The sequence below is a fragment of the Cyrtonyx montezumae genome, unplaced genomic scaffold (assembly GCF_038088225.1).
Source record: "Cyrtonyx montezumae isolate F1298 unplaced genomic scaffold, pur_monq_1.0 scaffold_12, whole genome shotgun sequence".
In the NCBI taxonomy this organism is placed as follows: domain Eukaryota; kingdom Metazoa; phylum Chordata; class Aves; order Galliformes; family Odontophoridae; genus Cyrtonyx; species Cyrtonyx montezumae.
Window position 1 is genome coordinate 7,503,515 of NW_027071848.1, and position 12,634 is coordinate 7,516,148.

The following is a 12,634-nucleotide window of genomic DNA, read 5'->3' on the forward strand; positions in this document are numbered from 1 at the left end:
CTTCTTTCCACCCTTACCTCCCCCCCCAGCAGTTCAGGACAGTGTGTAATGGGAGCTCTGTTCAGTCCATAACACTTGGCCTCTGCCACTCCTCCATGGTCACTCTCTGCTCCGTGTGGCTCCCTCTGACAGGATGCCATCCTTCCCAAACTGATCCTGCGTGGGCTTCCCACAGGCTGTAGCTCTTCAAGCTTCAGCATGGCTCTATACTTGTACTTTCATTCAGAGAGTTAAAACTGCAGATGTTTTGTCAAGATGAAGTGAGCTAGTTCTACTTTCCCTGCCATGCTCTGGGTGACACTACACCATGTGTCTCTGGGTTACCTTTCAGAGAACTGCTCTACTAATACTAATGTGAGTTTAAGGGGAACACTGGATATCCTGGACTTGCCTAGAGAAAAAAAAGTGGTTAATTCGAATCCATATTTCTTGAATCACTATTGAGTGGTAAACAAACTGTTCTTCAGAGTGCAAATGCAACATTAGAAAAAAAAATTAAACTCAGGCTGTAAATCTTTGATGTGGACAACAAACCCTTGAACGATTTCACAATTTTCCTTAGTACAGTTGTGAAATCAGCCTGAAAATGCGTGTTAGCTTGAGCAACGCAATAATGCAGATTTGTAACTTCTGTACTCATAACCATACAGACAGGCACAAAGCATTTCTTCTCCCAGCTCTGAATATTTTAAAACTTAGTTGACAGCTATGAAATCCTGCTGCAGTACGATGAATAAAAAGTTGATTTGCTTGTAGCTTAGCAGAAGAACTATTCTCGGCCTGCCAGGATAAGCAGTTCTTTAGTGTATTTTCAGATATACTAAATACATTAGATCCTTTCCGTGTATTTTTTGACTGGGGAAAGATGACTCCAAGGTACAAATCAGAGCTTGAATCAGCTAAAAACCTGACAGAGATGGATAACAACATAACCTACTGCTTTATTGCTTCGTGAAAAAGATGCAGTCATAGGTTAGGGGTTATGAAAATTTGTGGGGCTTCATTGAGGAAACTTGGTGTCCCTTTCTGCTCCACACTGACGTGCTGTAGAGCTTTCCTCCAAGTGACTTGTCTGCCAGCTGCACTGAGCATACCTAAATTACAGCCTCACAAAAGACTAAAGCCTGTTCAGAACAGGGAGGTACCATGCACACAACAGAGCACTGTGTGCATATTACATAACAATAAAATAAAAGAGTCTACAGAGCCATGCAAAGCATGCAAGGCAACCAGAGCAATATTTCACCATACAATGTAATTTCAGAAATAATAATTGTTTGCTATTGAATTCCAGAGAACTGGTGAAAAAAAATAAGCCACAGAAAAAATTGTATTATTGGTTAAATTCTGTAGACCTTATATTTGAATAGAATATAATTCTCCAGTGTTGAATCCTATTAAATTCTATTTTTTTCTTGATTTGATAAGACTGAAGGTGTGGCCATATATTGCAGCTGCTATTCCTGTTAATGTTACCTACTAAACTGATTAATAAAGATTGCCATTTTCTGATAGTGCTACAGGCAGTACTGTAAATGGTTTACTGCACAGACCTCTCAAACAAATGCCTGACAAAGGAGGGGAGGATGTTAAGGATTAAATTGACTGTGCTGTACATGAAGCAAGGCATTTACAGTCCTTTCTGTATTTGTAGTCAGCCTGTGTCCATTTGGAACCTGCAGCAGCAATCTTTCTTTTTCCAGAAAATACTTATGGTACCAGCTAATTTCAGCTGTGCTCTGAATGAACCCTACTCAGTTTGTACTACGCTGTACTACAGAAAGCAATAAGATTCTTCCCTCCATTACTGTGGGAGATGTACTTTATGACAGGTTGATTTTTTCCTGTATAAATTGTAAATAAAATGCGTACGCTCAAAAAATAAAATAGTATTTGAATACGATTGAAGTTCTGCAATAAACAAGAATGGCTGTTATTCAGAAAGTGATGGGTAGGAAGGGGCTGAAATTCTATCATTAAAATCATCACCTGCATGTATTACTTTAAATAAACTAATCTGATAAGCAAAAATTCAGTTCAGCAGCTGGCTTGCTCTCAGTTCAAGCCCTGACTGCAAATCAATAGAAGCAATGACATGGGTGCCTTTTCCTGCAGTTGAAGGAGTGTACTTTCATAACAGCTGCATACACACATACAGGTAGATGCTGACCCCAAATGTACTAAATTCTTTATATTACAATCAACAAAAGGTTAACTGCTGAGAAATTTGTTGGAGAATTCCTGAACTGAACATCAGTTAAGATTAGGGCAGTTGAAACATTTAGACAATGGAAAGTTGTGAAGAAGTTTTATCCAAGAAGTCTGACATTGACTGGTATTCAGGTAAACCCTTGATGTGCTCAGCATGTTACATGTTAAAATGTGGAGGTTTCAAAAATCCTTAATGCAATTGTGTGACATGACAGTATTCTAAGCAAATTTAAAATATTGCATACACCTGTTCTTCTATCTTAAATACCTTGTTAAAGTTACAAGTAGTTCTGAATTCTCACCTTCTTGGGCAAGGTTTGATGCCATACTATGATTTTTTTTTTTTTAGGAGAGAGCTGCCAGTAGCATTCAAAATAATTTTATCTAATTTTTGCTCTCCCCCTAATACAAAAGGACATTAATATTTTGACCCATTTGTAGTCATCAGTGGTAACTAGCTATTTAAAATATTAAGTTGCTTGTTCCTCCATTAGGTAATATCAAGAAATACTGTCATTTTTTATTTTCACAATTTCTTTGAATTTTTAGCAAGTAATTCTTTATTATTAGGGTTTTTTTACCTGAACGTAAAAAATTGCAGATGCAACAGATGTTGTGTAGTTGCAACCAGAAGGAAGGAGTCTTGGCAGCATGGGAAAGATGTACAGTAGCATTTGAGGTCTCAGAAAAAGTCAGAGGAACGTGGGGACATGGCAAGTCTGCCTGTGCCTTGTGCTTATCCTGGGAACATGTCCTGTGGAGCAAAGATGAAGCATTCAGTTGTCACTGCAGCCAGACTTTCTTTTTCTTATTTTGTCTTCTACAATCTCCATAAAATTTACTTCTCATGAGTGTGCTGAGGCTAAAAAAGCACAGAGCTTCAAGTAATTTATTTCCTGGTATCCCCAAATTCCCTGTACAGGAGGCTTTGTGAGTAAGTGACTGAGCTGAGCATCACAACACTGATATATAACCAGTTACTGCTCAAAACAACTGTTTCTTGTGATATTTTGCTATGTATTTTAGGCTACCGTTTTAGGAACCATAACCATGTTTTGCTAAGTAATTGTCTAAAAGGCATCTCTTCCCAGATTACTTTTATTTAATTATTATTAAGCCATGCTTGGCTTGTACTGAAGTTCAAGATCAATAATTGTCTTTTATTACTATTGTGCTGCTAAAGATCCTGTTTCACACTGTGTTCCTGACTGTATTTTAACTTATTGCAGGAGGACTGTGCCCAGGGTCTAATGATCCCTGTCTGGAGAAGCCGTGCCCAGGGGACATGCAATGTGTGGGATATGAAGCTAACCGGAGACCCTTCATCTGCCAGTGCCCACCGGGGAAGCTTGGCGAATGCTCAGGTGCACATCACAGCAGGAAAGGGGAATGTACTTGAAGAAAAATGTGCTGTCATTCTTCTTTTGTAGGTAGAGGTGCCACTGAAGTCAACAGAAGACATACTGCTTAGCTTTTCCCAGCACTGGCACTCGGCGTATCCCTTCATAGCAATTAGCTTTTTAGATATAAGGCTGTATGAACACCATAAATAATGTAGTTTCTGTTGAACCTGACTTGGTTCAATCCCAGATCAGTAAAACAGGCTGCTTAGAAAAAAGGGGCAGTTTCTAGAGGTGTGATGCCAGATGTTGTTGTGGATAAAGCACTATGGTAAACTTTTGCGCTTGTAATTTAGATGAACAAAATTCCAGTTTTTACCGATGAAAACACTACACCATCCCAAAAAGCAACTTGCAGAACATTTACTAGTTCTCTGCAGCTATATTATTCCCTGGGATACAAAGGGTGTGGTACAGAGCCCATGGAGAAAAGCCTTCCATTGACATCAGTGGAGCCAGGGCTGTATGACAAGGCACGGGGTGTTTTCTCAAGAAAACACAGGAAATACTATGTTGTTTCACTGTGGTCCTGGGCAGTGCTTGCAGGGAACTGGCTGTACAGGTTTGACTGGCATCTGCCCACACCTGGCTTTCTACCTGAAACTCAACTGCCTGATGTTCAGGTTGGCCATTTCGGATTCCTTGAGTTATGAAGTGAGGAGAGATAGGTGCATTCAGGGATAGATAGCCTTAAAAATGCTGAATGCTTGGAAGAAAACACTATTTTTCTGTAAGTATGGAGAACTAGAGCTGTCCTACTCCCCTGAAAAAATGCAGTATTTATTTGTAGCAGGTGCAAGCTTTTTTCCCGTCAAAGTTGGGTGTTAGTTACAAGTTTATTCCTAAAAATTCTTACTAGCTTCTTAAATTACTTAATTAGCTTGATGGCTGAGGAATATTTTGTGTGTCACTAAAAGAACATGTGTCTTTTCAAAATGGTTATTTCAGGCCACACTTCCCTTAGCTTTGCTGGGAATAGTTACATTAAATACCGTGTTTCTGAAAATAGCAAGAAAGAGGAATTCAAGTTGGCTCTACGTCTGCGAACCCTGCAAAGCAATGGGATTATAATGTACACCAGAGCGAATCCCTGTATAATTCTGAAGGTAATTAAAATAACTTATCTTTTCTGCAGTTATTTTTCTTGATTACATGTTTTCTGTTGGCTCTTGATTCGGGGAATGTTGTTCTCATTTCAGCTGTAGATTGAGAAGATGAAGTCTGATCTGTTTCATACTAACAGGGATAAACAGCAGTTTCAACAGTGGCAGCAACAACAACCAAAACCCAGCTTGTTAGTGGTATTTTACTTGCAAAATGCTCATTTGGGTGCTGTTCATTTTAAGAATATTACATGTGTAAGCATGCAGCAGCTGATCTGCGCAAGATGTAAGATTTGTCCGTTTATATGACCATGTAGTCAAAATGACATATGCTGATATAGCTTCTCTTCCCCCGTGTTAATGCCTGTGGTTAGAGAATATGCCCATGCTGCTGTTGAGTTAAATCCAGAAAATAACTGTTTAGAGCATCTCTCCTACTGAATAAGTAGATTTCTACACTCTGTGAATTAAAATTGGCTTAGAGAGGCATGAAGTAGCTGGAGATTGATTGCTAATTGTTATTTAATTGATAAGCTTTCTGTTCTTTGTTGGGTCTTTGTAGAATGACAATATCTTCTGGATGGAAAGGGAGTGCTGGTCTCATCCAAGAGTCTTGTGTATAGTATTTCTGCTAGAGTCTCTAGGGTACAAAACAAAGATGCTGACTTTTGTAATTCAGCCATATCCTGTAATTCAACAGCGGGAAAAATGGCACAGCGCCTTTCGTATCTGTATTTGCAATCTTCAGATTTCTTTTGGCTGAATTCTTAGGTAATGTTAAAATTGCTAGATGAGTTATTAATGGGCAACAAATGATTTTATAGCTGTTGTACTAAAATATTTCATGAGTGGGAATATTGTCCTTGATTCTCTGCAAATTCTCAGCAGTGCTGAGATTTGTACAAGACAAAGCTTGGAGACCTTCTTTGGAGCCTTCGTTGTGGTTGCTCTGGATAGGTATCAGTAAAGAACATTGTAGATTAGTTTTGAAAAATACTTGGGGAAAAAAACAGACGGCCCTTCTGAAAGGTGCCACTTGAAAGCAATAGGAGATGATACACAGGCAGACTGAAACAGTGTTAGAGTGGATATAGGAGAATTTATTTTGTTAAGAGTTTAGTGTATAAAACTGTCAGAATAAGGGAGTCAAGAAGATCAGGACAATGATGTTGTAAAAAATGTGCCCGTTCTAGATAACATTTTATTTCAAATACTACAAAAGAGTGGATTCTGCAGTGCAAGCATACCATCTACCTTTCCACCTAGTTTATTTCAAGTGACTAAATTATTACCATTTTTGTTACCATTGGTATGATTCCTTATTTTATGGAAAGTGTGGATGGATGTAAAAAATCTAATCTTTGCTTTGGTGAAAAGTAAATGGATATCCATAGCGAAATCCTATATGCAGCTCCTCAGGGCTTTGTTCAGGGAAGTAGCACTGAGCCCCCAGGTAATGCAGGACTTAGGAGAAGGTATGCTGAGAATCACAATTGTTTCAGTTAAGCCAACCACCTAAGTCTGCTTGGAAACTGGACATTTCATGAAGCTCATTCGATGGGAATATTGGGAATAGTACCAGTTGCTGTGATTCAGTACTGGCATTGCTCCTTCCTTCTCCTGCCACCTGTGCTCCTATATCACCTGGATAGTGCTTTAGTCAAAAAATGGGAGATATGTTGATGTTAATGGATTGAGCTCAGGCTGTTCAACTCCTGGAGAAGTTCCCTAATGTTTGAGTTGTAGGAAGCTGAATGGAAATTTCCATTTGAAGTTGGGAATTTTGCCTCTAAATTGATAAATCTGTGATATTGTTAGATAAAAATAAGAGAGCTCATCACTGCAGTTGTCTGGGTTGGGTTCTTATTTATGGGTTAGGAATTTTGTGAGTTTGGTCATGGCTTCCCACAATCACCTAATCGTTTTGCTTTGAAATATGCTGGGAAGAAAGAATGATAACTGAAGGATCAGTGACAAGAGCAGTTTCCTTGCTGTTTCACTTCCTAGCTGATAAGGAGAGATTTCCAGATCTGAACCCATCTCATGACTCTTAACAAAGATCTTTGAATACTTCAGACATCCAATAGGAGAGATTATGTATGCAATGCTGTACGTGCAGGAGCACCACTATCTTCAGTGCAACAGGAAAATCCCTGCTTAAAGCCTAACACTTTCCTTTCGTCTTTTAGGTTAGCAAAAGACTTGCTGTTGTAGTGGGTAGGTCCTTTTTCCCAGATCTGGCCTTTGGATTATGTAAGCATGAAGTTTAAAGAAGAGTATTACACTTGATGTGTTTGTGGAGATGTGGCTTCACTCTATCAGGAATTGCTAATTTTGTTCATGAAGCTCATTTAGCAAAGGAACATTAGAGTGAAATTTCACAAAGGTTCGTTGTGGTGGACAACTGGTGGTGTGCTCAAGGGATGCAGCCATAGCAGGGCTCTTCAGGGATATCACCTGGCTTATGAACTGCACTTTGGGATCTCTTACTGAAATGTTTCCAAGTAAGTTAGCCTTAAACTTTTCAGGCATATATTTTCATTTGTAACCCAGAGGTGGAGCTTTTTCTTTTCAACAGATACGTATGTTGTGAGATAGGGAGGCACTTAGAAATGAAACCATTAAGTAGATTAATTAGGGGTCTATAAATGTGAAGTTGTTACCATTTGAGCATTGCTTTCAATTAAATTAAACATGAGGAGAAGCTTTCCAAATAGAGGATAAAAAATGGGATCTTGTGCTCTTTTGAGCACTCTGGCACCACTCCAGCAAAGCACTTAATCACTTGCTTAACTTCCTGTATTTGAAGGCAATTGGAACGACTCACATAACTTAATTTTAAGCATGTACTTAAGTGTCTTGATGGTTTAGCACCAGAGGGCCTAGCACCAACACTGAGCCCAAACAAAGGTAGAGCTGGAAGAAGTTTAGACCAACCATGTAGTACGAACCCATGGGAGAACAAACAGAAAACAACAGCACTGCTGGGGAATGTAGTGGCATTGATTTTTTCAAGCAAGTCTCCTCCATTGCAGACTATTTAAAATTTAATGCTGCAGTATGGTTTTCACTGTTTAAATGACCAGCTTAATTTGGGGATCTCATACATTTATGATAACTCTAGGGATGGAAATATTTCATAATCATAACACAGTGTCCTTGGATGAATTATCAATTCTGTAGAGCAAACTGCTCATCTACTACTTTGCTGAAAGCCTACAAGCTACACTGTGTTGATGAAATAAAATAAAGGTGTTATTTATTCAGTTGTTTCAAATAAAGCAACTCATCCATCGATTTTGAGAGGCTGGCCATTTTTTCATTGTGCACACTTGCTTTTAAGACAATTGAAGCAAAATGAGATTTTTCTTTTTTCTTTGAAAAGATTTCATGTGCATAAAACAGTACCACTATTTCCAAAGTCCATATTTGATGTCCCAGATGGGGATCTGAGAAAAATAAGAGTTAACAAATTTAAAGCACAGTGAGGCCATCCCAGGAGAGAATTTCACAATTAATTGATTTTTTAAAAGGAATATAATGGAGATCCAATTTGATTTCCAGAATTTAAAGGAGCAAAAATAGGTAAATGAAGAGTTTATCTTCATGCCAGAAATGTAGCTATTTAATGGTAAAAGACGAGCATATGTTCTCCCATCCAGACATTTAATAGGAAACTTTGCACGGTTTAGTTAAGTGTGTATTATACATTTTAATGCATTACTGCTGCATGGCTTATGCTGGGTAAGGCTGAAGCTTGGATATGATCCCAGCTATGACTGGAGTTGAAACAAGTAACGTTTTAATTAAATATACCATTTTACATAAACAAACCCAAAATGTAATTCTGCTAACGAAATATTTCCCCAGATAGATTAGTAGGCAGCACACTGTATTCGTGGTGTGTGACTGCAGATGGACTGTGAGAGCCTAAAGTGGTCTCAGAAGAACCATTTGATTGTTTTATTACCTATGTTGATACACAAACATGGATGTTAGCCAAGCATCTTAGCCAGGCTAATATTCTAATATAATTTACAATATGTGTTTGGCTCCGTTTTGCTCATTGAATGAAACTGTTGAAATGTAACAGATTGCATCACCTTTTGGAGCCTTTTCTGGTCTTTGTACTTCTCCACTCATTTTGTGTAGGTGAGGAACTCTGTGTCATACATGTTTAAGTGGGTATTAACCTCAGAGTATAATGAGAGACAGTGTAACTAAGCCCAGAAAGAGGTGGTCAGCTGGAAGCTTGGTGGGCTTCTTATGGGATTTCCATACAATTTGTTTTACATGTACCTCATTTGATCAGAAGTTAACTCAAAGTTCAGCTTTTCTTGGTTCCAAGGTCCAGGCTATTAACCTAAAATTCCCCTCTAAGGATGAATCAGTGCCAAAACATCACAGTGGTTATGCAGAATTGTGGGAACATCAGAGAATAGTTGCTGAATCAAAGATCTGCAATTGACTTCTCCATGCTTAGGAGAGGAGACATCATTTTGTCTTTTGAGTGGAGAACCCTTCTCTTCCCTGGGCCAACCAGGCTGCTAAGCAGGCAGGACAGGAGCTCTCAGGGTTCCCCACTCCTGCTAGAGGCACAAGGCCAGCAAAGGACAAATATTTCCTCCCTGCCCTGCTATAGCAAGGTCTATGACCATCCGTTTAATGAGAGCATTTTTATGGTTTGAGTGCTAGGGGGCTCTGTGCATGTCAGAGCCTTTAATGTGTTTATCTGTGAAGCTGTGGTGTGAGGTAGGGAAATGACGTTATCCTTGTTTTATTGATGGAGACCGGAAACTATTGACTTGCTTGAGCTCCCAGAGGAAGAGTGTTGCAGTGTCCAGATTCCCATGGATATCTATCATGTCTTAGGCCAGCACTGCAAGTGCTGAACCATCCTTCCCATCTTTCACCTAAGTTTGGGGTTACTAGAGCTTTTTTAATAAAAAGAAGGAAGCACAGCATTTCAGATGCATGTCAGATCATCTGCTGGTAAAAAGAAAGAGAAATGAATGAGAAAGATGTATAAAACATATTTGCACTACAGATCTTTTAGATCATCATTTCCCATATATAAATGCTGTAATATTTATCCCAGGTGCTCATATGTGGTGTTGTATTTATAAAGATAATTGGAAAAGCATGTTCTGTGAATAAGGGCAATAGGCATGCAGGCAGTAGGTCCTTCAGGGTATAAGTAGTCTTAAGGGAGGTATATGTATACTGTACACAAGCAGTAGTATAGTTTCCATAGGAAAAAGCCTTTAGAATAAAAAGAAAGTTAGCTGCTTATCCAATGATGGCCACTTTTCAAAGTATAGTATCTTGGCATGTATATTTCAGCATAATTTTTATTCCTGTTGAGTCAGAGCTTACTTTCAGAGCAGCATTTTCAAGGTTTGTGGACTGTTTTGCTGCACAAGGTGAAAAGAATATTGCTTCATCTCTAGAGAAAACCATCTCAGTTTATCAAGGCATCTTGTTTACTAAGATTCCTCCTGAGCAGATGCTTTAATAGGGCCAATTTCAATCTTCAGAAATAGTTGACAGATGAGATTTGAATCCTTTAAGAAAAGATTTTAGATGAAAAATGTTCCAGACTTATTTTTCTACACATTTATTAGCCTTTTTTGATTGAGCTCTGGGAGTACCAAGCAATGTCCATCCCTCAGACATGTCATGTTACATTCACAGATCTCATTTCTTCTCAATTTCATTACATCCTACTGGTCATAAACTTCAAAATAACCAGCTGCCCATAGCAGGACCTAATTCTTGTTCTTCTGGCTCATTGTACATTCTGTTCACCTCTGGTGTTATACAGGATCTTTTAGTTTGTGGACGTTTGCAGAAATCTTGTTGCATGCTTAGCATTTCTATTTCTGTCTTGCCCAAGCAATTGTGGAGCAGCTGAGCAGTGTGGGAATATCCCACCTGGCCCATGTCACTTGTTTTGAGGTTTCAGCCCAGTTCAAATTCAGCTGGTCATGAGACTGAGATCTGGAAAGGAGAGACACAAAGTCCAGGGAACATCAGAACTTAAGATTTTTTCCATATTTTTTCTCTAGATAGTTTTGTGAACCTCCCAAGGGCTGACATTATGACTGTCAAGAAGGAATTCTTGCTTTAATGTATGATATAGACTCAAGCTTAGTGGAGGCATCAGGCTGGAGCACTGACAAACGGCAAATAGTACTCACACTGCAGTTCAAGAAGTATTTGTTTTCCTAGGGTAAAGTGTACTGTCTCAGATATTCACTTAGTGGAAACCATGATCACTACTCCCATAGATTGATAGCATCTCATTTATCATCAAACCACTTCAGAATGCCTGCAAGAGAAGAGTTTGAGCACCAGTTTAGACATATGTCAAAGAATGTCTCTAGGTATCCCAGTTTTAAATAACTGTGCAGTCAACCATGCAAGAGATAGCCAAAAGTGGCCAAAGGTGGATGGACAGAATGCAGCATTCCCACATCTGCAGTACCCATGCCAGCTCCATGGGCTACCAAAGCTGTGGTGTGTTCTTGTTTTTGGCCTATGATCCACTGGTATCTTTGGCATCTGTGCTTTGCTAGAAGCGAGAGTAGGGTTATGTTATGGATGAGCTGGTGCACAGTGCAATGTGTGCTGCAAGGAGGGCTGCAAAAGGACAGAGCGTCTGAACTTTTCAGGGGGATAAATAATGGGACAGAACTGTCTTTAGATGGGATTTGCAGGAATAAATACTTCCTAGAGCATGACATAAAGGTAAAATAATTGCAAGAGCTTTCAGAGATCTTGAATCCAATTAATGTATCATAAGAAATTATCTCCTAACCTTGACAGCCATCTTAAACTTACTGACATCTATTAGAGAAACCTAAAATCTTTGGATAAACTGCTAATCAAGAAAGCAGCACTTCATACCCATTCTCTCTCTCTGCACTTGGCCTGCCCTAGCATGCAAGCACAGATTTCCCCTGGATAAGGACTTCAGATTAAAAGGAACACAAGTCTGAGCTTCATAGCTGTCTGTAGGTATTTGCATCAGCTCTCATCACAATATCCCCTTTACAGTTCTTGACAGATTTTACTTACAGAGTTTCCCTATCAGAAAGGGAAGGGCTGTATTATTTTACAGTTGCATGAATGGATTAAATAATAAGTACAGCTGTGTGCCATTCCTCTCAGTGCTCCACTCTGCCTCTTACCTAGCACTCCTCAGCCACTTTCTCTTGACAGTCACCCTCTTGAGTGAGAGACATGATGAAGAGTGAGAAATCAAAGGACTAGGGAATCATAAAATCATAATATCATAGAATAGTTGTGTTGGAAGGGATCTTAAAGATCATCTAGTTCCCCCTCTCCCGCCGTGGACGGGAACATCTTTAACTGGAAAAGATTGCTTAAAGTCTTGTCAAACCTGACTTGGAATGCTTCCAGTGATGGGCCACCCACAGCTTCTCTGGGCAACCTGTTCCAATATCTCAGTCAGAAGAAGTCATAGCAATCACTCTAAAGCCACAAACTCAGCATAAACATGAGGAAAGGAAAAGAAGTAACGCCATCTTATGTGAGGTATATGCAGTTTGGATACTATGGCCTCAGTGGAAAATACATGACTTCTAGCCAACCAGAGTCTTAGAATAGTTTAGTTGGAAAGGCTTATGAAGACAATGAAGTCTAACTGCCTGACAACTTCAGGGCAAACAAAAAGTTAAACCATGTTTTTGAGGATGTTATCCAAATGCATCTTGAACGCTTGCAGGCATGAGCTGTCAATGAGTCTTCTCGTTTCACAAACAACAGTTCTTGTAGTGCACCTTTCCTCATTAACCCACTCAATATTTAAGATGGGAAGATAAGAAGAAGTTCTTTACTCAGAGGGCGGTGAGGCATTGGCACAAGCAGCCCAGAGAAGTTGTGGATGCCCCATTC

The 12,634-nt window shown here is 39.3% G+C and overlaps 1 protein-coding gene across 3 annotated transcripts in view; it reads left to right on the plus strand.

The window, feature by feature from the left end:
* The window catches only part of FAT3 (FAT atypical cadherin 3), a 313,352-nt gene that overhangs the window by 277,337 nt on the left and 23,381 nt on the right, over window positions 1–12,634 (plus strand). For all 3 annotated transcript variants that reach the window (XM_065729980.1, XM_065729981.1, XM_065729982.1), the window contains 2 exons: window positions 3,441–3,575; window positions 4,560–4,717. In XM_065729980.1, coding sequence (XP_065586052.1) covers window positions 3,441–3,575; window positions 4,560–4,717 — 293 coding nt within the window. The remainder of the gene's footprint in view (window positions 1–3,440; window positions 3,576–4,559; window positions 4,718–12,634) is intronic.